This window comes from Anas acuta, chromosome 1, assembly GCF_963932015.1.
Source record: "Anas acuta chromosome 1, bAnaAcu1.1, whole genome shotgun sequence".
Taxonomy (NCBI): Eukaryota; Metazoa; Chordata; class Aves; order Anseriformes; family Anatidae; genus Anas; species Anas acuta.
This window is the reverse complement of record NC_088979.1, coordinates 82,410,924-82,437,893: the sequence shown is the minus strand read 5'-3', so window position 1 is coordinate 82,437,893 and position 26,970 is coordinate 82,410,924. Positions and strand designations below refer to the sequence as shown.

Here is a 26,970-nt window from a genome sequence, read left to right as displayed (position 1 = left end):
ATCCAGAAACTTACCTGGGATGTACAGGCTGCATGGTTCTCTGCGACTTGTCCAAGTTATCAGACAGAGGCATTTGGTCATCTTCGTAGTGTTCTGGAAGAAAGAGGCTGTGCAGGGGAGAAAAATAAAACAGTTTTTGTTTCATTCTCTGTAAAGGAATATTCTGTCAGCCGTGTATCAAAAAACATAAAACTCATCTGGAAGAGCATTAAAATTGTACTTGTACTCTCATACCAATACAGTGTCATCAAGTAAATAAATAGATAATAATAAAAAATCCTCAAATGAAAGTAGTATTTCTATCTAGGTTGGCATTTTTCATCTGCTTGGATATTTCATTTTTTTTAATATATATTTGGGTTATATACTATGCATAAACAAGTAGAAATATCACTTGTTTTTAGCTTTTTAAAAATTGTATACAAAACACAAGGTTAAGGACAAGATCTGTGCACAGCAAAAAAAGTAGTTCCCAAAGATTCTTATAAAAGATGGCTCCAAGGAAACAGTATTCGGGTGAGCAGGCCCAGGTTACAGGTTTAAGATTACAATATTAAACTTTTAAATACCACATTGCCTTGTCTGAAATAGCTAGTGTGTGGTTAGTTCTGTATCCTTGTAGAATTTTAAAGTAAAACCAAAAATGAGCTTGGTGAGCCTAGACAAATACCTTGAAGCATATGAGATTTTTCCAAGCTAGGCCAACTTGTTTTTTCTGGGTTGTATAGTAAGTTGGTTGCGCACATGAAATGTTTCAATTCCTGGAAAATTGTAAGTATTGCCAAGACTGATGTGATAATCTATCCCTCTCGACTGTTTTGAACACTTCTTATGTCTTCTATTTTCCTAAAGTGGAGTTTGATATTTATTATCGTAAACTCAGTGACTCAGAGATTGAGAGGCAGAGAGCTCTTTATCAAAGAATCATACAGTCATGGAGCAGTTTGGGTCAGAAGGGACCTTAAGGACCACCTGGCTCCAACCCCCCTGCCATGGGCAGGGACACCTCCCCCCAGCCTAGGCTGCCCAAAGCCCCATCCAGCCTGGCCTTGAGCACCTCCAGGGATGGGGCACCCACAGCTTCTCTGGGCAGCCTGTGCCAGTGCCTCACCGCCCTCTGAGTAATAAATTTCTCTTTCTACTACCATCCAGAAAAAAAAAAAAAGAACAATTGTAGGACCCCCTTTCATCTAACTGTAAACAGAAAAGATGCTTTCTCCTAAGAAGGATTTCAAAAAGGGGAGAAGAAGAACAGGAGAATTCAGCAGCTCCACCAACGGTCCTCCATATAGGGTATCAGATAAAATGCCTCAGAGCAGGCTTTTGAGCTAAAAGCTGCAGAGCAGAGACTCAACAGTGCTTCCCAGAGGTACCTGGGGCTTGTGCTGCTGGCTGGCACCGGGGCACTGGGAGAAATGACCTCCAAGAAGCTGGACACAAGCAGTGAAGGGCCTGCTAAGCAGTGATGTGTGGAAGGTAGGAAGATGCACATGGACAATGTGTGGAAGATGGGCACCACACATGGGAAGTGTGAAATAAAGTTAACAGACTGCTATACAGACAGTGGCTACACTTGAGATGATGCTATGTTCCCTTTTCTCCCCCTCTTAAAGCTTTATTCCTTGTTTCACGCTCAGACTTACGAGAGGGAAAGTGCTGCCTCTTCAGGACAAACTAGGAGGAGTATCTTCTGCCTGCAAGGTTCAGCTGCAAGTCTTGTTTTTAGAAGGGACTCCCACATCTTACGTGGCCAGGTGCTGCCCCTCATGATTTTCCATACCTTCACGTCCTACTAGGCATGTGGGACCTTACAGATGGTCTTCACATTTACGAACTTGTTTTGCATTACAGTGTGCTGAGTTTAACAAGACCTTAAATAGATACTTTATGCTGGGTATTTTTGATACCGGATGAGATAGATACATGTCTTTTAGGCATAGAGAGCGAATTATGTCCCCAGCAAAATAACAGACCCATGATTTCTGAGGAACCATCCAGCCTTCTTTTCTGCCTTTCTCTGACAGCCTCTTCAGAGAGCAAAATCTAGAAATGGTGGTAATATTTAATTCTGCACAATAAAGGTTTGGTACAGTGCTTTACACACATTGCACAGCATTTCAGGACTGGTAGGTGCTCTACTACTGCTATCTGAGGAAATTTAGGATTACCTCATCATTTCAGGCTACTTTTATGTAATACCTCATATATTCTGTTGAAATAAAACTGAATGTATGTGTATCAAAGAGCAGAAATCAGACTGTCATTCATTCATTCATTCAGTTCTCAGTATCAGCTGACTCTTGTGATGAAAGCCCAGATTTGATGCATTGGTCTTTTCATTGCCTCAAATGACAAGGAGTCTGGTCTCTCTCCTAGTTCATTAAGAAACATGTAAAATTCCCTCTAATTAATTTTCTTTTCCCCCCTTTTCTCTCCCCTTACTTCAACCCTGAAAAAGGGCCGAAATCTAACAAACAGAAGCAGCATAATATTAAATTTTTAAAATATGCATACCAATACCATTAGAAATATTTTGTGTACCCAAAGACACCCGTAATTTGCAGTCTTCTGGCTAGTTCTCATTATCAGTTTCAAAGCCTGGCCCTACTTCTTTTGGCCTGGACTTGAAAAGATGTGGTCTGGGCACAAATCTCTGGCATTAACTATGTTACTGTAACTAAACAGGACATCTTGAGTCCTTTACATCTCATTGTTGAAGTCAGTGGATGGCACAAGGTCTTTGTTTTTCTTTGCAATTAGGACTACAGATGGCTGTCTTCCACACGAGGCAATTAGAGCAGTCCTCCTCAAAATACCCATTATCGGGTATCAAAAGGCCAGGTGATAAATTCATGCCCACCAACATGACAATTAAAGTGAAATGTGTAATGCTCCTTTGGATATGACATATGTGTAGTCACTAAATTCAACAGCTCAGACACCTTCTCCCAGCACTAGCTCTGCTCTGTTCCAGTTGGCTCCTTCCGTACAGTTTTGCAATACGCCAGATACTTCATTTACAGCACAGAGGTGTATGCCTGAACATATTTGCAGGCCAGGAGGGGTTTTTGGCTGGAGATATTTTCTTTGGATCAGGGAGTTAGCAAAATTCTGTGTGGAGCTGGCAGCAGTGGCTTTGCACGGGTTAAGGTGCCAATTCAGCCACGCTCAGCCCCTGCCGAGTGGCAGGCAAATGCTTTGCTGAGTAGATCCCTGGGTCACCTCTGAAGGCAGCCCCAATTGTCAGAAGGCCGTGCATCTCCTGTGCAGGTCTGGAGTACTCATGCAGGATATAAATGTACAAAACAATGCATCTGATTGAGGTGGAAGTGCCAGCATGTGAAAGGACTATGTTTGTCGGAAACAATTTTTTAAGCTGTCCTGTATATTCCCATTTTTTCCCCTTACACAGTATAGGAAGTGAGAGAAGAGAACAAAGTCTTCTTTACTGATGTTAAGCTCAGCTTGTGGATGAAAAACTGGCCCAAGTTTCAGCTTTCACAGCAGGTTTGAGAAGTCTGTATCCCGTGCTATTAAAAGTGACTGAATCTTGGAAGTTTATCTCAATTTCACATAAATTTGAATAACCCAGAACTTTAACTCAAGTTACAACAAAAATTTAAAGAGATTTTGGATTCATGGATAGTTCTGTTTACAGAATCTCTTCCAGACCAATTGCACATGCATTTAGGAAACAGCTTAAGTTGTTCCACTGTCATTTTTTAAGTATATGAAAAGAGATTGTCCTTCCCTTGCCCCCTGGATGATAATTGCATTTTTGATGCAGAGAGGCCCCAGTCTAGGATATGTGGACCCACAAGTCAAGCACTAGTATTTGAGGGCACGCAGATCTAGGTTTTTGTTCTGGCTCATGTACAGAACAGAGATCGGGATTCAGATTTCAAGCAATCCAGAATTCCTGAGGTGCCCATATTTATGGCTTGGTTTTGGGCTGAAGTACATTGTACAGGAGCAATAAGTGAACTGAAGCATGGAAGTACAAAGCACTACCAAAATCAACTTATGATAGGCCATTATTAACTTCATCATTGAACAGAGAAAAAAAAAAAAAAGATTTAATTTAAACTACCACTACTTTCCTCCCGACTTTCTCCATCACATTCCAATATTGCTCCCTTATAATCTCCCTGAACTTACAGAAGACTTGAAAAATAATGTTTGGTAAGCATAGTCATATGCTTTTGATCAATATTTTATTTTGAAACATGGTGAAGAGTTGTGTTGTAGTATGAAAAATGTCTCTCTCTAAACATCATTTTCTAATGGACTTTTTTATGTCCCATAAAATGTGCTAATTTTTACTTGTCCTCTGCTGTCAATGAAACAAACTATTATTTCTTTCCACAGAACCAAACTCAAAACAAGAATGTCTGGAATATCAAGAGTAATGACATACAAAGTCCCTTCTGGCCCCAGCTTCTATTGAAAAATAATTGGATGAATTGGTGATGCTTACATTTCATCTAGCCTGCCACTATGAGTAATTCCATGGTGCCTTCTTGGCCAAAGCTCAGCCATTTAAGCACTTGGTGAAAATCTATTTGGATGGACTTGGTGTAGGAATATGTCAAGCAGCAGCAGAGTAAGAATGAAAGCTCTTCGGAATACTGTTGCATATGTTGTTACAGCATCTAACACTCTGCAGACTGCATCCTGACTGTGACTTCAAGTTTCTGCTGCAGTATAAATAATAAATGACGAGGATGCTAACAATAAAAGTAAAGCTGACTTGGATACAAACTGTAATGTGATGGGCAAAGGATTTCAGACAATGGAATAGGCCCTTGTGTGGTGTAAATTATCACAGTACCATGTGATGTCATTGAAGCTATGATTTACCCAGAGAACTGCCTTTTGGATGTTGCCTTGCCAAGAAATCATGATATGGCTTGTCACATCTCAGAACATATTAATGAACCAGAACAAAATAGATGCCAGCTTGCCAATGCTGTTATTGGGATCAGGATTTCATAGGATTCATAGGAAAAAAAATATTTTTTTTTCTTCCAAATTCTCAAATACTCAATTTGAAACACGTACATGTATATGAATATTTTTTTCTTTCTTTCCTTTACTTTTTTTTTAATCTTTTTTCCTGTCTTTTGGTTCATTTGTTTTCCAGTGACTTTTCTTTCTGTTCCTTTTTTCCTGCCTTATTTTCAGAAGTTGCCAGACTTCTGGAGCATCAAAGGAGAAGGAATTTGGGAGAGAACTGCAAGACAGGGATGCCACAGAGGGTGGTTGAGATGAGCTGAGGGAGCAGGGGAGGCTGGTGCTGCAGGAAGTCCTTGGCATGGTCACTGCCTTGAGCCACTTCACTCAGTCAGCTTTTGTGCTGATTTTACCTGAGTTTTGAGATTTCAAGATGCAATCTGTGAGGGAGAGAATCAAAAACAAGGAGGGAGAAAAGGTAGAGATTTTGCCAAAGTCAACACTCAAGCAGCAGTTCCCTAGACCTCCCCACTGCTTAATGAAGTGAGAAGGTGAACTTGAGGCGTAGGAGGTAGCCTCTTCCTCCTGCTGTTTTGGAGGTGAAAGTGAAGAACAATGTGTTAAGTGCAACCAGCTCATTTCTACCTCTTATCTTTTTGAATAGGCATTTACTTCCATGTGAATAGTTGCATTTGAAAAGTTCTTTTAAAGTTCTTTTTTTTTTTTCTCTCTCTTTTTCTTTTTTTTTTTTTTTTTTTTTTGTAGCTCAGAAGTCGTGTATTTTTTAACAAACCCTCCTGTAATGAAGAATCACAGGGTGACACGTACATCTGTCAGCCAGCAAACTCACCCGTTAAAGGCTGTGAGGCATGAAGCTTTGCCTGTTCATGCCTAAGGTGTGCATTTATAGGCTGATAGACACAGAGTGTGGTATGTGCTATTGCTTATTCAGGGCAGTCTGAAAAGGTGTTGTCTTGATTTCTCTTTGGCAGCAGGGTAACTGCTGAGAGGGGGGCAGGAGGATCAGAAAGGATAAGTGTCGTCTAGAGTGAAGCATTCTCAGACAGCCCCATGACTTCATATGAACTTGTCACACACAGAGTCATTCTTTTGGACAGAAATACAGCAAAGGCAAAGTTGTGGTCTAAGCTTTAGACACTACTCAAACACACACAAATAGATATATGAACTTAATTCTCTACCCAGTTAAATGAATGCAAGAAGACAAAACACACACTCAAATTGTAAAACCCAATGATTGAGATCAATTAGTGCAGGAACTCGAAGGATCTCAGACCAGCTTATCATTCTTCTCAACATGCACATGAGTTCAAAGATGAATAATAATGGAGAACTTGCTTTTAATATAGAAGAGTCTCATATTCCACGTGACTTGAAGTGCTACTACAGTACTTCATGGGTGCTGTCCTTCAGTAATATACTGGATGTTGACTGCCTGACACTCTACCCTTTCTTCATTAAGCATCTCTTATTTCCTTCACTTGGTTGTAAAAATGCTTCCCAGCAAAGGCTCTTTCCATACGAGAGGTCTGTGGACACCTTCCAGACACTAACCTGGGAAATTGCTCTATAAGGGTTTTCCCCAGGATTTCATAAGTAGCTGTGCTTCTGCAGTGGTTTGAGGGACCCAGGATGATCTCTTCGTTAGTGGACAAGACCTTATTGAAACAGGACAGCTGCCACGGACAGATCTTCTACTTGATGCTGAGGAGACCCCAGCGGAAGAAACAGTCCCACTGTGAGAAGATAAGGTGCAGAAGGTCATGGAAAGGTAGCAACCAGGTGGCTGAAGTTGCTGTTTACTCTTTGTGAGAGCTGTAAAGAAATGGGGTAGTGCCTCTTGGCATGGAATGAATAAGGAAGCTGAAAAATGTGACTTTGGAGTGGAGGGGAGAGCTCACAACAATGACAATGTAAAAACAAAACCACTAAAATGTATCTGTGAAATTTGGTTCTGCTTTTCATGAAACTGGAGAGAGCTGATCTTACAAAAACAAGCGCTTGTTGAGGTTGCTGTTGTATGGAACTAGCGTGTGATGTTTTTCTAGCAGCCTCTCTTCACTGTCATCAGAGTGCAATTTCTCTAGAGTCGCTGTGGGATGCAACAGATTTCTTGGAAAAGAAGGCTGTGTTGACACCCACAGGCTAGTAATGTTTTCACAAGAAGGAACATGACTTTACATTTGACTCTCTTGAAAAGAGATTAGCAACACTGTGATTTATAAGAATTGCCAGGGTTTGAGGTTGTGTGTTTTTTGTTTTTTTGTTTTTTTGTTTTTTTTTTTTTTTTCTTTTTTCCTCTCTCTCCAAATCTAAGCTCCAGCAGGTAGGTGTTAAGTGAGTGAAGCATTTCTGGCAAGATTTATGTGCCCATACAGTAGATGGGAGTGAAATCTGACAGTCTAAAGGAGGAGGAGCAACTGACAAATAGAGGGGGTGGAAAAGGCAGATTGGCTTGGATTTTTTCTTTCCTATTCCTTAGCAGTCAAAACCCTTTGAGACTCTTCTCTTGGGTTGAAATTTTCATTTGCACAGACATTTCTCTTCCTTGTCCTTTTGTTCTAGCAGTAAACATGGGAACACAGCATACATGTGGAAAGCAGCCATAGCCAAGACTCCCTGAAAGAATGCATTTTCTAGAAATAGATGACAAGCCATTCCCCTAGAAATGTGATCCATTCAATGATGAAGTTATCTTAGAAGAAAGAAGCCCTTTCTCACTGGGGAGTCTCAACGTTAAATAAATGGTACTGGAAGAAATTGTAAACTACAAAAGTGTAGTATACTGGAAGAAAGTGTAGACTACTCCACGTATACTACAGTATAGGCAATCAAAGCCTTTGCTCTCCAGATAGGTATAAACCATCCTGCTTGGTGTTTTTGATCAAATGGGTTCTTGTAGGGATTCTGGACAGCAGATTGCTTGCCCTTGTAGGACCATGGTAGTAAGCAGTGCAAGAACTTCTTGAACATTAAATAGGAGGCAACCTATAGTCTCATAAGAAGCCCAGAAAAAGGTAAGGAACACTTGATGAATAACAGATTATAAAACCAAAATGAATAGAAATAATTCCATTAGTCTCATGATTCCTAATGACCAATAATAGAGGAATAAAAAATAGAGATAAAGTTAGGCTGATAATGGCATTCCACTTACTGTACTAAGTCACATTTTCAAAGAGACAGAAATATAGAAGCAGGGTAAAATGCTGAATACATATTTAAATATTAGAATTTGATCTTAAGTAAGTATCTCAAGACCCTTCAGAAATACATTAATTCTGAGCCATGGATGGAAAATAAAGAAAAAAAGAGCCACACTTGTCAATTGAATCTTACTTCTTTAGTCCATGGAAAAAAAAAAAACACACACACACATAAACAGATGGGTAATGATACAGGTTTTATCTGTAGCAAAATCTCAATGTGTGATTGTATCTAAGTTCTATCAAATTTGGAGGGCCCTTCAGCTGTGGAAACCCATTGCCTCCCTCATAGAAATGTAATAATTATGAGGCATTTCAGAGAAAACATTTTGACTGAAGTGGTGTATTTTTTGTTGGAGGTGCATCACCAAGAAATTTCCCTCCAGTCCCAAGGCAAATACAGGAAATTTGTTAAAACCAGTGTCTTTGTAAGGTGGAGGGAGTGACCTGTGGCTTTGTACAGTAGCATTGGTAAATATAATTAGTAAAACTGATCCAGAATCTTTGTTAATTCTCCTAAGCTGTGATTACTTTCAAGGTTTTAAAACATCCTGCTCTTCAGTGGGAAGAACATGACATGTTTTGAAGTTTCTCAGGAAAAGTAAACTTGTTCTAGTGAACTTGATCCAGTGAAAGATAGCCCTGCCTATGGCAGGGTGATGAAGGTCCCTTCCAACCCAAACTGATGACTCCATGATTTTATGAAAATGAGAAAAAGACAGTGAATTTTCAGAATTACTGGTTGGCTAGGGGTTAAACTCTGAAGTGAAGCAGAGAAGTTTCTAGGATCAAGTCCTTGTACCACAGACTGTTTACTTAATAAAATAACATCAATGGGAGGCCACAAACTTGCTTTGTCTTAAGAGATCATGATTGTTATGGCAGTGTGTAGGTTAGGAAAACTAAATTTGTGTCCCTGTTTTGCCAAAAAGTCTACTACTCCTATGTCAGTGACCTGAATGCTAATGCCTTGGCTAAGCTGAGCTGTTCTCTTTCTTTGTTTGCAACAAGAAATTCCGCTCTGGATGCAAACAATTTTTCTGATGAAAGCCTAAGCAAAATTGGTGTGTTTCTAAAAAAGATTTATGTTTTGACAAATCAACATCTTCCAATAAAAAATGTGTATCACTGGAAAATTCCCAGCTAGCTCTACTGATGAGTAAAGTTTTGCTTTACAGATGGAGTTAATAATAGTTTATAAGCTAAAGTGAAAAGGATTTTGGGTGAGCTTCCTAAAGAGGAAGTGAGTCAGTGTCTCGGCAGGAAAGTGTTCCAGATAGGCAGGGTTGGAAAAGTTACAAAACAACCCCCAACTGTGTGGAGTCACAGGGAGTGGACAAGGGATTATTGTGTCCCAGGTTGCAGAAAGATGGAAATTAGTAGGGGGTCTTGAATACCTCTCAGCCCATGTGTCTCAAGGTATGGTCTCCCATCTCGCAAGCTGAGAGCAGCTCAACTGAGTCATCCCAGGGAAGGCGTAATAGCCAAGGAAGAAGCAGGTGTTGCAGATGGGTGGGTGATTCAGTGGATGGTGTTATTCCTACTGAGTCAATGCTGAAACAGTTTGTAAGCAGGAAGTTGGGGACACTGTGTGGCTAGAAGATCTGCTTTCTAAATCCAGTGACATTCAAGGAGTCTGAGGCTCCTCAGTACTCTTTCCACAGGGTTAGTTGCCTTTAATTTTTCTTTGGACACAATATTTTCAAAAGCAAAAGCCAGAGAGGTGTTTCTAAGGTGACTTTCAGTGAGATTTTCAATCCTGAGAGTCCAGGTCATTTTTGATCATGGACTGGTGTAGTGGTTTTACTGAGCTGGGCAGCTGAACTCCACTACAACCTCTCTCTCACTCCCCCTCCTCAAAGGAAAAGGGGGCGGAAATATGATGAAAAGAGCTCAAGGGCTAAGATATGGACAGGAAGATAGCAATTATCATCATGGGCAAAACAGACCCACTATAGGGAGATTAATAAAATTTATTGCCTATCACTAGCAGACCAGAGCCATGAGAAACTAAAACAAATTTAAAAACACCTTCCCTCCACGTACCCTCTTCTATGTCCTCCCCCCGAGTGGCACAGGGGATTGGAGAGTGGGGTCTGTGGTCAGTCTCTAGCATTTTGTCTCCGCCACTCCCTCAGTGTCCCTCCCTGCCCCTGCTCCATGCGGGGTCCCTCCCACGGGATGCTGTCCTTCCCCTGCGGGGGCTGCCCACAGGCAGCAGCTCTTCAAGCACTGCTCCCACAAGGCTCCATCCCACGGGGTCCATCCATCCATCCCCCAGGAGCAAACTGCTCCAGCACGGGTCCCCCACGGGTGGGCAGCAGCTCCCCCCAGACCCCCTGCTCCTGCGTGGGCTCCTCTCCATGGGCTGCAGCTCCGGCCCGGGGCCTGCTCCTGCGGGGGCTCTCAATGGGCTGCAGCATGGAGATCTGCTCCATGTGGGACCCATGGGCTGCAGGGGGACAGCCTGCTCCACCAGGGGCCTCTCCCTGCACAGGCCGCAGGGGAACTGCTGCTGCCTGCCTGGAGCACCTCCTGCCCTCCCGCTGCGCTCACCTTAGGCTGCAGGGCTGGGTCTCAGTCCTTCCTCTCCAGTTGCTGTTGCGCAGAAGTCTTTTTCCTTTTCTTAACTCTGCTCTCCCAGAGGCCCACCCAGCGTCGCTCCCTGGCTCGGCTCTGGCCAGCAGCAGGTCCCTTTTGGAGCCAGCTGGAGCTGGCTCTGGTCTGACATGGGGCAGCTGCTGGGCCCTGCTCATAGAGGCCACCCCTGCAGTTACCTGCTGCTAAAACCTTGCCAAGTAAACTCAATACAACTAGTATTTCTACATTAGGAAGACATTTTTGAAAAACAGAAATACTGTATTCTTGACTGACTTCAAAGCCCTTCTACTGGTTCATAGAAACTCTTGGTCCAACGAATGGGTTGGACCTTCACATGAAAGTTCTTTCTAGTGGGAGCAACATATGTTTTGCTTTCTTCAGGGCACTAGGAATGGTGCTGGCATTCCACAGGTATACTTAATGAAACCGAAGTTCTCTATGTCCATCCTGTTCTTTGTGGTACCAATGCTGTCCTATAGAAGAAATGTGGAACTGCTACTTCTCTTCTGACTTACTTAATTCATCACAAAAATAGGAGCAAATTTTACAGAACATGTCCTGTAATATTCACCAATTATACAATTACAAGAACCATATTACTTCCCTTTTGCTGTTCCAAAGCTCTCTTGTAATTTAACTCTTCTGAGCAGGAATGATGTTCCTCTCTCGTTGTTTCTCTGTGTATGTATAGACACACATACACCGATGTATACACAAAAATGTAGACGTTGTACAGCACTGAGGAAGAGGTTTTGACCTTAGACACTGTTGTTGTTTTCCCTGTGCTTTTCACATTTGGGTGTATCTTTCTTCTTGATGGAAGTATTAAGGGTTCAGAAGGTGGGTTATTTTTCCTTCCACACTTCAGCACTCAAAGCCTCTTCCTTTTCCTTTCATTCCATTACTTCCTCACTTGGTCCTTTCAATTTCACAGCATCTTTCCCTCCAGTGAAAAAGAGGAAGAATGACAACAACATCTATGAACCTTGTGAAAGGAGCCACAAAATTTTGTCCACATGATGCCTGGGAGCATGGAAGATAGTTCTGCATTTCTCTGCAACATGAGTAAATGGTCCTAAGATTTAGGCTGGCAGAGGTGGCCTTCCTACTTCTCGTGCATGGAGCACTTTCTGGGAAGAACACACTTTCTGAACCCTCATGTGAATGGGTAACCAGCAATCCCCTCCAGATTCAGGAAAATTAACTTGGTGTCTTTTCCTAACCCATGTTTGGGTTTTGCACTTACTGGTTTCCACATATTTTATGGAGCATTGCTCTTGGTTTTTATCTGCTGATGCTCTCATCCACTTTTCCTCTGCCTCCTCATCTTCTCCACTGAAGGTCTGTGTACTCACACTACCTCAGTGGACTAAGATTCAGAGAACAGATTGTAGATGGGCTTCATTTCTGAAGTGTTGTAATGACATACACATATTGTTTTATTTCTAAATAGCTATTTTTACTATTAAAGTAATCGTTTATTTATTTATTTACCAAGAACAAAATAATCCAAACCATTATCTGGGGAAATTTTTCATTTCAAGATAAGAGGGGAAATTTTGATGTTCCATTTAAAAATTACATAGTTTTTAACAACCACTCTGTTGCTAAAGTTAGAATGCTATATTCTACACTTTTTGAACACTGACCACAATCAATTTGCCTTACCACCTTTCTGCTTTGTCTTTGTGCAGGTAATTTTTTTCAGTGTCACAGAGAAAGTTTGTGCCAGAGCCTGAAAAGGAACTGGTTCCTGTTGAATACTGGGCTGGTACTTTAGACACAGCACCATCCTTTTGCTAAATCACAAAAACCAGCCACATCTAAGGCCAGCTGAGTCTCCACAGGGGAAAGACGTGTCATAACAGCAGCTAGAAAAGAGAGGCCATCAGGATCCAGAGTCTTCCTGCTATGGCCTCTATCTCTTGCTTCATCATTTTTATTACAGTCTTTTTAAAATAAGTATAGACTGTATTTTGCTTTCTAGAGAGGAGATGAAACAACATCCACCATGCTCAATATCAGTTAAGTTCAGTTACATTTTCCTCATCCCTTTAATGGAACAGATTTTGTGATGCAGGCTGAACCTCAGATAGGATGCTGTTTCCTTTCCTCCTTGAATCCTTTCCAAACAAATTCAGAGTTGAGTGACATGGCTTGAATTCATCTCAGTTATTATTCAGAGAATAAAATGAAGAGTAACAGCATGTATCAATTAATTTTTTCTCATCCACATCCCAGCACTGTTTTTCCACAGTGAAAGTATCAAATACAGTCTCTGCTTTCACAAAGCTGCTCTATCGTGAAAGTATTTAACAACTGCTTCCTATTGAGTTTAGCCCCAATTTCTCTACTGAATACCTTTACCAGTCAGGCATGACCAGTGGAGCTGACTGAGAATTAGACAGGAAAGTAAATTCTAATGAACTCTTAAATCATTATTTTTAATACCTGTACATAACTCCTGGACCATTTCATTTTACTTATATCAATATTTGTATTTTTCTTTTTAATATAGGTCATGAAGGAAAAGATTTCAGGAAAATAAATAGAAGTGTTTACTATCAGTTTTTACTACATATAAGTCAGCTAGACTTGACAACTGCTTTTTGATGTCTTGGCCTAAGAGCACCTTGAGGAAACAATCCTGGACAGCAGGAAAAAAGGAAATAAGGTGCTGATCAAAAAAAGTACAGAACAAAGTTGATCATTACTGTAATTTTTACTTTGAATCACAGTGAAACAAACAGCATACAAAAGCCCTATAAACACCCAGACTCCGTAGGAAAAAAAAAAAAAAAAAAAAAAAAAGTTCACAGAGCAGGGAAGAACTTTAGGTTTTGGATCTGTAATGTCAAGCACAGTGGGGCCCTGACCCTGAACTGTAGTTCCTTAATGCTGTGACAATGTACGTAGAAAACCCTATCTCCTAAGTAGGTAACTTTGTCAGGTCTGGTGAGAAAGAAATGTCCTCAAGAGCAGGTTCTCCCCCTTCTTCCCACCCCTAAAGCTTTTACCTGGATTCCTCGTGGAGGTTCAAGAAGAGATGCACAACTCCCAGTCCCTAAAGCAGCTCCTTATGGGTAGCAGAGGAATGTTCTGCTACACATTTCCAGAGAATTTTGGCCCTTGGGATAGCCTCAGCAATAGACACCTGTATTTCAGATACCCAGACTGAGACAGACCAAAAGACATTTGCTGGAGCACGGTGTGTGCTCTGGCACTGTCTTCAAGGTGAACATGACCAACCAGGGAGAGTTCAAGGAGGATGCACAAAAAACCTTGGACATTTGGGAAAATAAGCTTCACAAAAACAGAGCTGAAGCTCCATTTATTTAGCTTACTGATGGAGTCCACAGATGGCTTGATCATAGTTTATTAGCTCTTAAGTAAAGAGAAGGTATTTGATATTGAAAGGTGATGTAAGTAAGGCTGATTTTTTTTTTTTTTTTTTCTGAAGAAATATTTTTAATTTAAACAGAAGCTACTTGGATCAGGAGAGCTCATTCACACAAGAGGGAACAGTAATTCCCTTAGGGGCATTAGGGGATTTAGAGGATGAAATACTGCAGATGTTTTGCAGGAGGCCGGAGTAGATGATCACAGTGGTAACTCCTGGCCTTACAACTTGACCGTTTCATAAAACTTCTGGGTGGAGGGATCATAACAGAACGTAGCGCAAGATTTCAGAGATGCTTTATAAAATCCTACCTCAGCACTCACTGGATGTGTCTGGACCAAATACTAGGCTGCCCCCTCACCTCCCGTCCCCCCCATTCAAATTTGGATAAAGAATGTTAAATTGAGCATAAAGCTAAATGACAACCTGGCAGAGAAGTGGAGGGGTGGCTAGAGCTATGTCACGGGTATTTAAGATCTTTATAAATGATTGTGAACAAAAGATAACACACTTTTTAATCGCGGTGCGCCACCTCGGAGAGAAGGCAAATATCATTGCTGAATAACATGTCATCTGATGGCAGAAAATAACCCTCGTGTACTACTTCCAAAGGTTATTTCAAAGCTTGCAGTCGGCATGTTATCGGGACCTTGGATTTCAATGTTTGTGTTAAGCAATGTTGTTAGAGAACTATTTTTAAGGTGGTTTTTAATCCAGGATTTGAAAATCTTTATAGGATATAGGTAGGAGGGGGATAGCAATAGGGATTCAAGCTTTTTTTTCCCCATTCTATGCCTTAAAAATTGCTAAAAAGGATTGTTGTACCAGGGGGCAGCCAGCCAATACAAAGGTGTGCTCGAATCAAAGCAGGAGCTGTAGCTAATGCGTGTTCCTGTGTTTTCTCCATGTCGGTGCAACTTTTGGTAACAACTTGTACACGGAGCAGCACGACGCTTTCACAGTGCCCCCTAGTCGAAAGCAGCTCAGAAGGACAGACCTGTCCGCAGAGCAATGCTGACTCCCTGCCCTGCCTCCTGGCTACCCGCCAAGTGTGTTGTTGATGCTTCTCACCCTCCAGAGATGACTGTAACACACCTGCACCGAAATACGTAACTGTAAGCAAGCTGTTCCAGAGGGGTTGCTAGTAGGCTCTCCATGGTCATGTAGCTGACTACTGCTACTGTTGCCGGGCCCGTAATCCATCGAAAAATGAAAACCTGTGCATTAAGATATAACGTCTTAAATGAAGTCTCAGAATACGGCACTAATTATTTTCCATTACTGCCATAATTACAAATTTTCCGCCTAGTAGGAAATATGAAAGTCTTTTTTGTTTGAAATGTAAACAATTTCAAATGGCAAAATTCCCTTCGGTTTCCAGCCAGCTCACTTGGGCAGCAGCGCTGGCCCAGGAAAGGATGTTACCTTGCAAAGTGAGCCCAACCTTATGTTACTCTCTCTCCCAGTGGCGTTTTCTTATTTAGACCTCAGGATTTTTGCAAATGAAGGAGAGGCAGGTGTGTGCTGCAATGTCCCAGCTACCCAGCTCTGTGTTCCTAAGTCCATGTGTTGTCCAGTGGCTGCACGTAGTATTTCCCACATCCCGGAAGAGACATCTTGCCAGTTTGTTTCCAGGAGGATGCTGGTTTGACGCTGATATTCAGAGACAAATATTTATTTGGGGCTGTCCTGTTTATTTATCCTGTGTTGTTTTTCTTCCTGGACCAGTGGGAACAAACAACAAGTTCATTTCCATGTTGGGAAATGAAGGTTGGACTTTTCAATAAGCTCTCTGCCCAAAAGAAGGTTGGGGTCCTGGTTTCCACCTGGGACCACGCTCATTTTTTTGCCTTATGACTGCTTTCTGCTTACTTTCACTGTGATCTTCAGCAGCTCTGCAGCCAAGCAGCATTCCAATGTCTTGGTCTGCAACTCTTCTCCAAGGGAATCCCAATGGGCACATCTCAAGATGTGGTCAGTGGCTTGGGGAATGGTTTTGATTGTTTTAGCCATCATTAAATGGGAGGGATGCTAGGAGGGTACAAACAAAGAAAGCTGTTTCCTTATTTATGTTGAATGCAGGATGCTTAGTCCACCATCAGCTTTTACCAAGTCTGTGATTTATAGCCGCTGTTACCAGCATCTCTTATGAGGATGAGCAATGTTTACATATTGCCTAACCTTTGCCTAAATTCTGTGTACTTTTTAGTTATGAAGACCATTGGTCAAAATGCAAGGAGGAATGTACTATTACCATAAAACAGCAGAACTTTGCTTCATGCTAGGCAGCTGCGATGCTCATCAGTTTAGAGAGAGCACATATGTATATACAGCAAAGAAAAGCATAACTTTTTTTTTTTAATATAAAGCCTATATTATTAAAGAATCGAATAGAAAAAAAGTCCAGCAAAATAACAGTTGCCATGTAAATAGTGTTGAGAGAAGAAAAAAAAAAAAAAAAGCTGTCTTGACCTTGAAAAAAGCATGACGCTTACATAGCACATTTTGGAGAAGTTCTGTGAAATTTCCAGGTGGTTTTAGTTGTAACAGGACACCTGGTTGTTAAGCTGTATGTCTGGAAGGTGCTTGCAAGGTAGAAAGATCACAGGTTATGGCTTTGGCTACTGTTCAGCATATGAAATCAGGGAGAGCACGAATTTACTGGGTGAGGGAGTGTTGTCAAAGCTATCCCAAGCACTGGTTGCAACACTGCTGGGAGAACCAGGGCTGGGAGAGCACTTCTGTGGCTGCTGCACTTTGCTACGGCAGTGGTACCTGGATGAGAGCAGGTGTGACTGTGCTTTGCCTACCCAGAGCACATCAGCACACCACAGTGGGAAAGGGCACTGGAAGAAATAGGGTGTGGGGGGGGTGCTTGGGGTGTTACAAACACTCAAAGGATTTTTGGATTTAAGGGCTGCAGTGCCTCAGTGCTTCAGGGAGTGGATTTGGCTATAGACAGAAAGTAGCAAAAGAAGAGCCAAGACCCAGACAGGGAGAAAGTGCAAAGCAGAATTTCTCAAAAACACAGTTTTACCCCGCCTTTGTTAAAAATTCAAACAAATACCCACCAGCTGAAAAAGTATATTGAATAATTGGACTTCAGATACTGTGCCAACAAAACACACATGGGCCGTGGTGATAAAAGGTTTTCTCCCAGTGGAACAAATCACTTATCAGGCTATGATACAAAGTAAGGAAACATTTCAGTACAAGTGAACTTTAGCTTCACAATAGCTGCAATAAGGGAACGCTGATTTTCGGCTGCCTTATTTGGAGGAGAACTATCCAGACCTACCCACAGCCTTTACTTATCTGCTATTGTGTAATTTTTAATGTCATATTTGCTTGTACGTGCCCCATAATGACCATTTTCCACTAGAGACATGTACAACTACTATTTTGTAGCCTCACACGTTTCCTTCAAAATTTCTTCTCCCCCTTTTCTCAGCCATTTTGCCTCTCACTTTCTTTTCATATCTTGGCCGTTTCCTCCCTTTATTCATTTTCTTATTATTTCTTCCCTTTCTTTTGTCTCTTTCTTTCCTTTCTCATCTTTCATATTCAGAGCCTGACACAAAGCCCGTACACTGTCATTTGCTCTTTTAGACCCTTTTTGCTCTTTGATACATTTTCATCAAACACTTGAGAAGAAAGAGAAAAATTTGGAAAAGCTTTTTCTTTTGTCTTGGGATATTAATTCTTCTTCATGTCCCTTCACTATCCAAGGAGGCTAGCAGCTTGCCCAGGAGAGGTTATTAGAGCTGCATCCATACTGTGGTTTGGGATGCCAGGGACTGGAACAAGACAGAGTTGTGTGATGTAGTGGCCCTAATATGACAAGAAATTTGAGATTCCCCTGAGAATCACTGTTAAGTTGATTGGAAAAGCATTAAAATCAAACTTGAACTTAACAGGGAGGGAGAGAGAAGTGCTGAGAAGTGCTGCATCAGTGTCCTGTGCCACCATCCTGTGCCAAGCTGTGACCCAGGACTCAGTGCCCTGACTGTGGCTGGTGCAGAGGTCTCTGAGAAGCCTCTGCCTGGTGAGCCCAGGGGACAGGCAGGGTGGCCAGGTTGCTGCAGGTGCCAGCTGACCTGCTTTATCTTCTCTTCTCCTTTCTCTCTCAATGTGAGGTTGAGACATTTGTTCCCAGTGCATTACTCCGAGGATTGTTTCTAGCAGCTGTTTCTGCCTTTTGCTGATGACACCATTGTTTTATTTTTCCTGGATAGATAGTCTTGAAAGACCAATATTTAATTCTCATGAATGTGAACAATCTAGTCAGTTTGTTTGAAAAACAAAACGGCCCTCCAAGCACAGCAGGTGATACCACACTGGCATTATTTAGAGCCACTCCTCACTTCTAATCTGGTTTTGCTTGTTTGTTTTCACAAATACTGGAGAAATGAAGGGAATCTCCAAATTCCACCTGAGGAGGACATATTTCTCATGTTCAACATATGTTTGGATGATATCCATGACTTAACAGGAGGTAAAGTGATCCCAAATGCATGACCCCACACTTGTATGAGAGAGGCTAGTAGACACTACATAGCTTAAGCTAAGACTGTTTCACTTTTCTTTCCTCTCCTTAGCCAAGAAAAGGGGTAATAAAATGCTAGGCTACTCCCCCCGAATGGAGGCAGCAAGTAGTGCCACGTATGACCTTTTGTTCCTTTGACATGCTATCTTATAAGCTGGTAGCTTTAAGAAATGCAAGGCAGAAAATTTTAATCTCCTGGAACATGATGTAAAGCCGTTTAATTATTTTTAAGACATTCTTTGAGAATGACTGGATTGCTGCTTAAGGTGGGGCATGTGCGTGTGAGTAAAGGTTTGCACTTAACCAAAAAAGGCCTCCCGGGTGTCCCAGAGCTGTTAAAGCAGGCTGTTTCCTGGGCTGGCCTGTAAACTCTGGGCACTTGGAGATCCTGGATGCTCTCCAGACATGCTGCCAACTTGCAGGCAAGCACGAGTAATTCTCAGGCTCGCCCACTCCTAGCCACTAGCCAAATTTTCTATTGCCCTGACAGCACAGTGCTTTCCTCTGGTTGTTCTCCCCTCAAACACCCAAAGCTCAGCTACAGCTGACCATAGGAAAAGATGCAGACTCCTGAGAGTTAAGGATGGGTGAGAGTTGGATGTTTTTGGTCTAGAGGGAAGGCAATGGGTTTGAAAAATTGTACTTTCTCAGAATGGAACAAAGAGACTCCATTTTTCTTCCAAATTTTCTGAGCCCAAAATAAATTCCCCCAAAACACCTGTAAAAAAAACAGCATTCACTGAAGTGCTTTCAGTGTTTCATTTTGTTAAAAATGCAATACCTCTTTCTTACTCCACCTTGAAAACATGATTTTTTAACATATTATTTAAGTACGAGTCCACTGTAGTAAAAAGTCTTTCAAAATGAAAAACTGAAGCATTTGCTTCCAGAAAATTCAGATGAGACTTTCTTGGAAGAATTCCTCTAAAAGTTTGCTTTTCAAAATTGTCTATCTTTGATGAAACCCTTTGTTTTTTACAAACTGACATTTTTTTTATTTTTATTTCTTTATTTATGGTGGGAAATACGTTGCCATGGAAGATTTCCATGCAGCTCTGTAGTGGGCAGGCCCATGAAAAGACCATGTCTGGGGCTTTGGGCAGCCAGATCTAGTGGGAGGTGTCCATGCCAATGCCGGGAGGGGAGGAACCAGATGATCTTTAAGGTCTCTTCCAGCCTAAACCATTCTATGATTGTATGATTTACCTGTCAGTTGTGGAAAAGAGAAGTGTTTGGACCAAAAACTGAAACGAGGGTCTCCTTGGCCTTCTCCTCTCAACATGATGTCCCTACTTCTGCGCCCCATCTCTGAGCTCAAGCCTGTCCTAGAACTCCCCAAAAAGGGGCTGAAATAAGCTGAAATGCTATCCTAATTGAGTGTATAGACATCCACAGGAGTACAGTAAGATCTAATTCTGCTGTACAGTGGCTATGAGATTCAGTGCTCTTCTCGCTTGTTATTGTATTTTGCTCTTAGAGTGTTCTCTCCAAGGACGGGATCCAAAGATTACTGAAGCCAACAGAGAAAATCCCTCAGGCTGAATTTTCCTGGAATTTAGAAAATCCTGGCATTTATTGTTTTTAATTTCAAAGGAGGAAAAAATGCTAGCTTATTTATCCTTTTCTCCTTACCAATGCCAGTTGTGGAGCTACTGGCTTTTGAACTGAGCTCTGAACTTAAATTGCAGTACAATTTAAGTTGTAGAGCTATAAGTGGAGCTAAAAGAAAGCAGTTCTTATTCTGGTAATACAGATATTCAGTTGTCTCTCAAAGTCTCAGCAAGGATAATATTCCTGACCTGCACATCTTTTAAAACCAACTCCTCTGCTCTGCTTTTCACCACCTCCTCCAATGGCTACTAAGCTTCATTGCTTTCGTTCTTACACAAAAGCTGACCTAAAAGAGAAACTAAGCAGGCTTGAGGGAATGGAGATGTTTCCCCTCCTGAGCGGGGCAGAAGAGCGCATGGGGCTGCTTTGTTAGGGAGAAATTTACGGTTTTCCACCCATTCCCAGCCAATGGACTGTGTTCACATTTCAGCTGACCTGACAAGGCTGTATGGCTCTCAGAGAGTTTCTGTGGCAATGGATGAAAATATTTGTATCTGGATTTGTCTTCTGCTGTATTTGTCAACACCAGTAAAGGTCAATATTTTTCCTTCGTGAGGGAAAGATGTTGTCTAGCTTTACAGCAGCATGAAAGCTGAGAGGAGAAAAGCAAGCAGAAGTTTTGGCAAGGGGTAAGTCCTTCAGGATCCAGGAACCATTAACCTCTTAAAATGAGATTGTTTCTTTTTCTGTCCTCAGGACACTTCAGTCATTCCCATAAGTGCAGATCCTTCCAAGCAATGTGGAGGAAGCTGAGCCTTGTTGTCAAAGAGTTAGCAAAACTCCCCAAAACTTCCTGTTCAACTCTTCAAACAAATATTGCAGAGGCAAAGCAATAGCCTCATTAAGACAAGGGAAAGAAAAGAGGTGAAGTACAATAATTCTCCTCTTCCTAACCCCAGCATTTCATTTCTGGCTTTTAGACTCCTCTATATGTCTAAACACAGCAACATGGCACAGAAAGAGAGTTTCTAAATCTGGGACAATCTCAAGCCTTGTATTTAATAAAGTCTCAAGGAAATATAATGTCTATTCTGCATATCTTCAAAATAAATCAACAACCAAAGCATGATGCCTATCCTAGTGTTGTTGGAATGAGAAGTTAGATTCATAAAATATTACACCATGGAAATGTAGAGTAAGAGTGCGTTAAATCAGAGTCGTGCCCAGTACATGGATATTTTTCTGTCAGTTCCCAGTCTCTACAACCTCTTTTTACAGTATTCTGTTCAAATGTAGCTCCTCTACATCTTTTGACTAGAAAATGAATACATCCAAGATACAGACTGCTTGGCAGCATGAAGCAGCAGACATTTAAAAACCTATTTATCATTTCAAGTAAGCCATTCCAGGCTACTTTTTCAGTGTATGATTGGAAGTAAATTTGAAAATGTAGAACACTAAAATAAGAGAAATATGGAGACAAGACTATCTGTAGGCTCTCGGTTTTGTTCAAGGAGATCAGGATACTTGACAAAAATAACAAGAATATTTACTAAGAGTAGTTTCAAACAAAAATTCTTGGTTTTCCTCAACTAATGGAGAAAAAAAGTTGTCAAATGGCATATTTTAGGGTTAAAAAAGCAATGGCTGTTACTCATGCCCAATATTACTTGTAAGTGAATACAGAAATAACTCGGCAATGGTTTGAATTGGCATTGGATTTTTAAATCTGGTGGTTCTGATTTTAATTTAACATATCCTGTGGTGCAGTGTGTGAAATATGTACTTAACCCAGATTGTTGTGAGATGAAAGCACACTTGTGTTTATTTTACATTATTTGCTGTAGTTTGTTGAAAGCCAACATTCCTGGGCAGTGAATGCAGTAGGGATGAATCATTTGAACTAGGTGAGGGGTTAGCAGCTGGAAGAAAATGAAAGTTAAATGACTGCATTAGATTTGAGTAAAATGGGTTAAAAATGTAACGCTAGAGAAACCAACATCTTCATTCTGAGATAAGGAATTATGGCACTTACTTCTGTTGGTTATCTACTGGTGTTTTCAGTGGCAGCCATGACTACAGCTAACTATCATCACACATTTTCTACCTTCATTGTCGAGGTGCTGAAGCACAGTTAAAGACAAATTACTACCGGGAGCTGTAGCAAATGCCTGGAGTGATAGTACAACACCAGGGAGTCGATCCTAATGATTTACTATTCATATCACCATAGTTCATAGGAATCTTAATCACGAACCAGGACACCTCCATATTGAGTATTGAATGGCTAAGTAAAAAGGATGGGCCCTGTCCTGGAGAGCTCAGCACTGAAGCAGAGGCCAAGGAAGATGACAGAGTAGGCAAAGAGAAGGGAAAGTACGAGGAAATGATGGAATAGCAGTGTCTGGCAGATCAGAAATGAGCTCAGCACATGGGCAGTCCGCAGTAAAGATTTTCCAAGAGCATCCCAGAGGCTTGTAATGATGATTTTGACAGAAGACTAGGGAGCAGCCTTGCAAGTGTTAGTGGTGTGCCCGTCTCACACCTGAGGAGCTGTGGGAGGGAACGAGCAAAGGTCCTTGTTGGAAAATCTATCAAGTAAGCATGAAAGGCTCATGTTAAGGGCTAGCTGAAGGCAGGAAATTATATCTGGTTAGTGAACGGGGTGCACGGGGGGGCCTTGAGAGCAGAGGAGGGGAAGGGACTTATGCAGCAGGTGGCTGAGAAGGCAGCACTGGGGAAGGGAGCAGAGCCATGGTCACCTGAGAGCAAAGGATGCTCGTGGCAGTGCTTGGGCTGAGTACAACTTGGATGAGACAGTGTTTGCTGAGGCCAGGAAGGAAAGGAGGTGGGAGTAGCTGCAATTTGAAATGCCAGAAGTTTGTACAGAAATTTCAGCTGAAGGGAGATGAAAGGCCATGTCATAAAGACAGTATCTGGGGGGGGCGGAGGGCACAGAAGCCAATGGACTACTAAGTGAGGATGATGGCTTCACGTATGCCAGGCCAGCAAGAGTCCAGTGTTTTCCTCAGGGCTGTGCAACTGCTTCATGAGATTTCACAAGCCGGTCTGCAGAGGTTTCTTGCTGGTCTGACTTTCTTCTGTCTCTCAGGTATAACTGAACACCAAGGGGGCTGAGGACGCTTTGGGATGTCTCACATCATCCTCCAGTGTTTGGAAGACCAGCATTCCAAAACCAGAGGGTCTGAAAGCTGCTCATATCAGCAAATCATTCAGGCAGAGACTCTGTGGAGTACAAAAAGCTGGGGTAGAAGAAGCAGAATAGCAACAGAGGGTTTCCTTGGGCTGGCTAACAAGTGGATGGCACAGACACAAGGCTCATCATCACCCGATTCCCCCTGATTTCAGCTTTCAGAGGCAGCATAGTTAGCCCTTCACCATCAGGTAGGTCTGACCCAGATGGCAAAGACTTAGAGCAAAAAATTCACCCTGAGATGGACTGCAAAAAGACAGTGCCTCTCTGGGGAGTGTAAAGCGTAGGAGCAGTAAGGTGAGGATGGTCCTGTGATTTTGGGCCTTTGTATGTCTGTGTTTAGCGTACAGCTTCCACAGGTGACATTCATGCGATTTTTCATCCACCATAGGCTCTTGTCCTTCAAAGCGGGGATGCTTTGTGCGGACGATGCCCTCGCTAAGCCAGATGGAAGTGTGAACGCGCAGCACCTTCCCTGCTCGCTCTTTGCGGTATTCCTCTCAGCCTTCAAGCTGGGAGACGGCGAAACCCAGGCACTGAAAACCGACCCGCACCTCCACCGCTGCCGGGGCCGGCAGAGGTCGGGGCTGCACCGCGGAGCGGCGGCAGCCCGGGGGAGCGCGGAGCCGAGCAGCTCGGGCTGGAGCGGGTGCTTTCGGGCTCCATTCAGAATAAAAACCCTTCTTCTTCTCCCCCCCCCCATTCTCCCCGCCATCCCGTTACATAAATTTAAACTTTTCCATTATCGAAGCTCTGAAGTATTCCGAGAGAGGTTACAAAATGTGTTTACTTACAAATTTGGAAGTAGCGACAAGACGCAATGCAGTGAATTTGTCATCTGCTCATGACTAGCAGATGGTCCTCCTTCGTTGCAAGCGAGCTGCGTGAGTCACGTCTTGCCTGGATGGTAGAGTGGATCCGAGAAGCTCCCTGGCACCAGGGTGGACGGTGTCGCCCGTCGCTACTCATGCCGCCTGCCCACACGGCGGATGGGCTCTCTTGCACGGGGAGGATTTCACAGGGCCTTTTGCAAAGGTTTCTCGTTCCTCTTTCTTCCTCGATAGATAAATTTGGGCGCTGCTCCTGTCTATAGAGACTGCTTCACGTGGGTCTTGCAATGCAAAGGGATCTTTAAATGGGAACACTTTACATTAACATTTTGCAGATGAGCTGAGAGAGATAACTGTGAGTTATGTATGCTTAAACAGACTCATTCGTTAGCAATGGGTGAAGCCAAAGTGGGAATGCAAAAGAGCCAGTTGAGACCCCTTTGCCTGAAATCAGCACTGCTGTAGATGATGCTGTGTTAGCTCAATTCCCTGCACCAAGGCACAGCATGCTGGAGGTTGCTCTAAATTACGCTGTTAGTCAGTAACCAAAAAAAAAAATAAAATAGCATAAAATAAAAATTAGGGCAACAATGACTGCATCAGTTCAGGGGTCTGTGTGCAACTTGCAAGATCTGAGTTGCTAGTCCTGGTAAACAAAAGAGGCTCTGTTTTATTGTAGGTGTGATGCTTTATAAGGACAAGGTTATCTAACACCCTCTCCTGCCTTCTCCCTCCAGTGCTTGAAATAATTATTTGACCATCTATAATCATGTTGATTTCTTTTGTTAGTTTTTTTCCTCAGTTATGACACATTCCTTGCTTTGTCTTATTGTGTGCATTTGCACAGATGATTGGTTTTCCTCTGCGCTTTTTTTTTTTTTTTTTTTTTTTTTTGTGGATTCTTCACAGGGAGCAAGTTTAAATAAGTGATACAAAAATGAGATGCTAAAAGTGATGGGGAAAATTCAGGGAAGACACCCACCTGAAAATGTTTTGAAATGCTTTTTTTTTTTTTTTTTTTTTTGCAAGGTGGCTAGGTTTCAAGCTGACAAGCTCTCTTAAAATGAATTCGTTTCCAAAGCTGTCACTTATTTATATGGCATAATACTTGTTGGTCTTTGCTGGATGCAAGAGTTCTGCTCACTTATACCAGTGCCATGTAAGTTATGTGCTTCTGCCAGATGCTCACAGTTGAGTTGAGCTAGACTGCCTTTAGGTAGCAGAGTGCATGTAAATAACGTAAAGAAACAATTCTGTCACTTCTTGCTTTTTTCTTTTCTTCTGAAATGTTTTCTTGACCAGCTTTCATAGAAGAACCCTGCAGATCAATGCAAGGCTTCATTTCATAGTTACAGATGAACAATGCTCTTGTTTCTCAAAGAAATGCTAAAATGCATGGGAGACGGGGAGGAAATCCTCATTTATTTAATCAGAAGCCATACACTGTGTGATCTGAAGAGCCAGGGGGTGGAACAAATGTGTGAGCACCACCGTTACCTGCTGGCTTCCCATGGTGCTTTAAACGACTGTCACAGCTGAAGGAGGCTGGATGCCAAAACCTCTTCCCATGCCCCAGGAGGAGCTTGGGGTGTGGAGGTCTGTCTGTGAAGTCAGCAGAGCCACAGGATCATCCCAGGGCTCCTGTCATGCTCCAGAGAAATCCCCAGTACCTGAAACTGGGGGTGAGGAGGTAGAGCTTGGGCTGATGGCTCTGCCTGAGCTCCTAGCAGCAGCAGTGAGGGTGCTGCTGCTGGATTGCTGCTCAGTATGTGCACATGACAAAAGGAGGAAAACTGAGGGCAGTGGGTTTTATCAGAAACTTAGGGGGTTGCTTGTGGAAGTGGATCTTCAGGTTTGGGAAGGGTGACATTCCTGGGAGCCTTTGGGGACCCCACTGCCTGTAACCACCAACAGGAGAGTCCTCCAAAGTGCCAAGAAGATTCTTGTCCTCTTGGCTCCTGACAAGAACCTTCTCTCTCCTCTCATTGCTGCCAATAAATCCAGGATTAGGAAGCTGACAGCCGCCTACACACTCTGGAAGAGTACAGTGACCACATGCAAAATTTATAGCCTACAATATTGCCGTAGGTGGGGATGCAAAATAGTTTTGCGGGGTTTTTAGGCTTGGGATTCCCCATGGATGCTGGCGGTGACATACATATCCTGATACATTATGCCCCCACAGCCAGGCAAGCTGACGGGGAGGGCTGGCAGGCCACCATGCTCCGTGCCATTGCCAGGTCTCAGGGATGGATGCTTCCCTGCCCTAAGTCCCAAATGCTCTGGCAAGGTGCAGGTAACCTATGCACATCTTGAGCCTGGCTTTTGCAGCACAGTCAGAGCAATTTGTCTCAGGTCAGCAAGGCGCTTCTTTTGCTCTGTCAAAACCCTAAAGCCTTGGCTTGTTGCCCACTGGAGCAAACTCATTCTCCAGCTAGGATCCTTCCCTTAGGGCCTCAGGAACTCTCTGTATAGAAGGTCCTGCACAGAGAGACTCAGCCTTCTGCTAAGCTTTCCCCACAGAACCCTGTTTGCCTGCTGTACCCTGTGCTGTGTCTGTGACTCCTCTGACCAGGAGGAATGAGACACTGGCAGCAAGATACTGGGGTCACCTGTGGGTGCAGCTGCACCTCAATCCCTGCTGCAGC

General features: G+C 42.6%; 1 protein-coding gene across 1 annotated transcript in view; it reads right to left on the bottom strand.

Moving 5' to 3' along the window:
- Positions 1–26,970, bottom strand: part of LOC137856402 (uncharacterized) — a 190,041-nt gene that overhangs the window by 11,242 nt on the left and 151,829 nt on the right. The window contains exon 6 of the mRNA XM_068682132.1: positions 15–107. Within this exon, the coding sequence (XP_068538233.1) occupies positions 15–107 (93 nt within the window). The remainder of the gene's footprint in view (positions 1–14; positions 108–26,970) is intronic.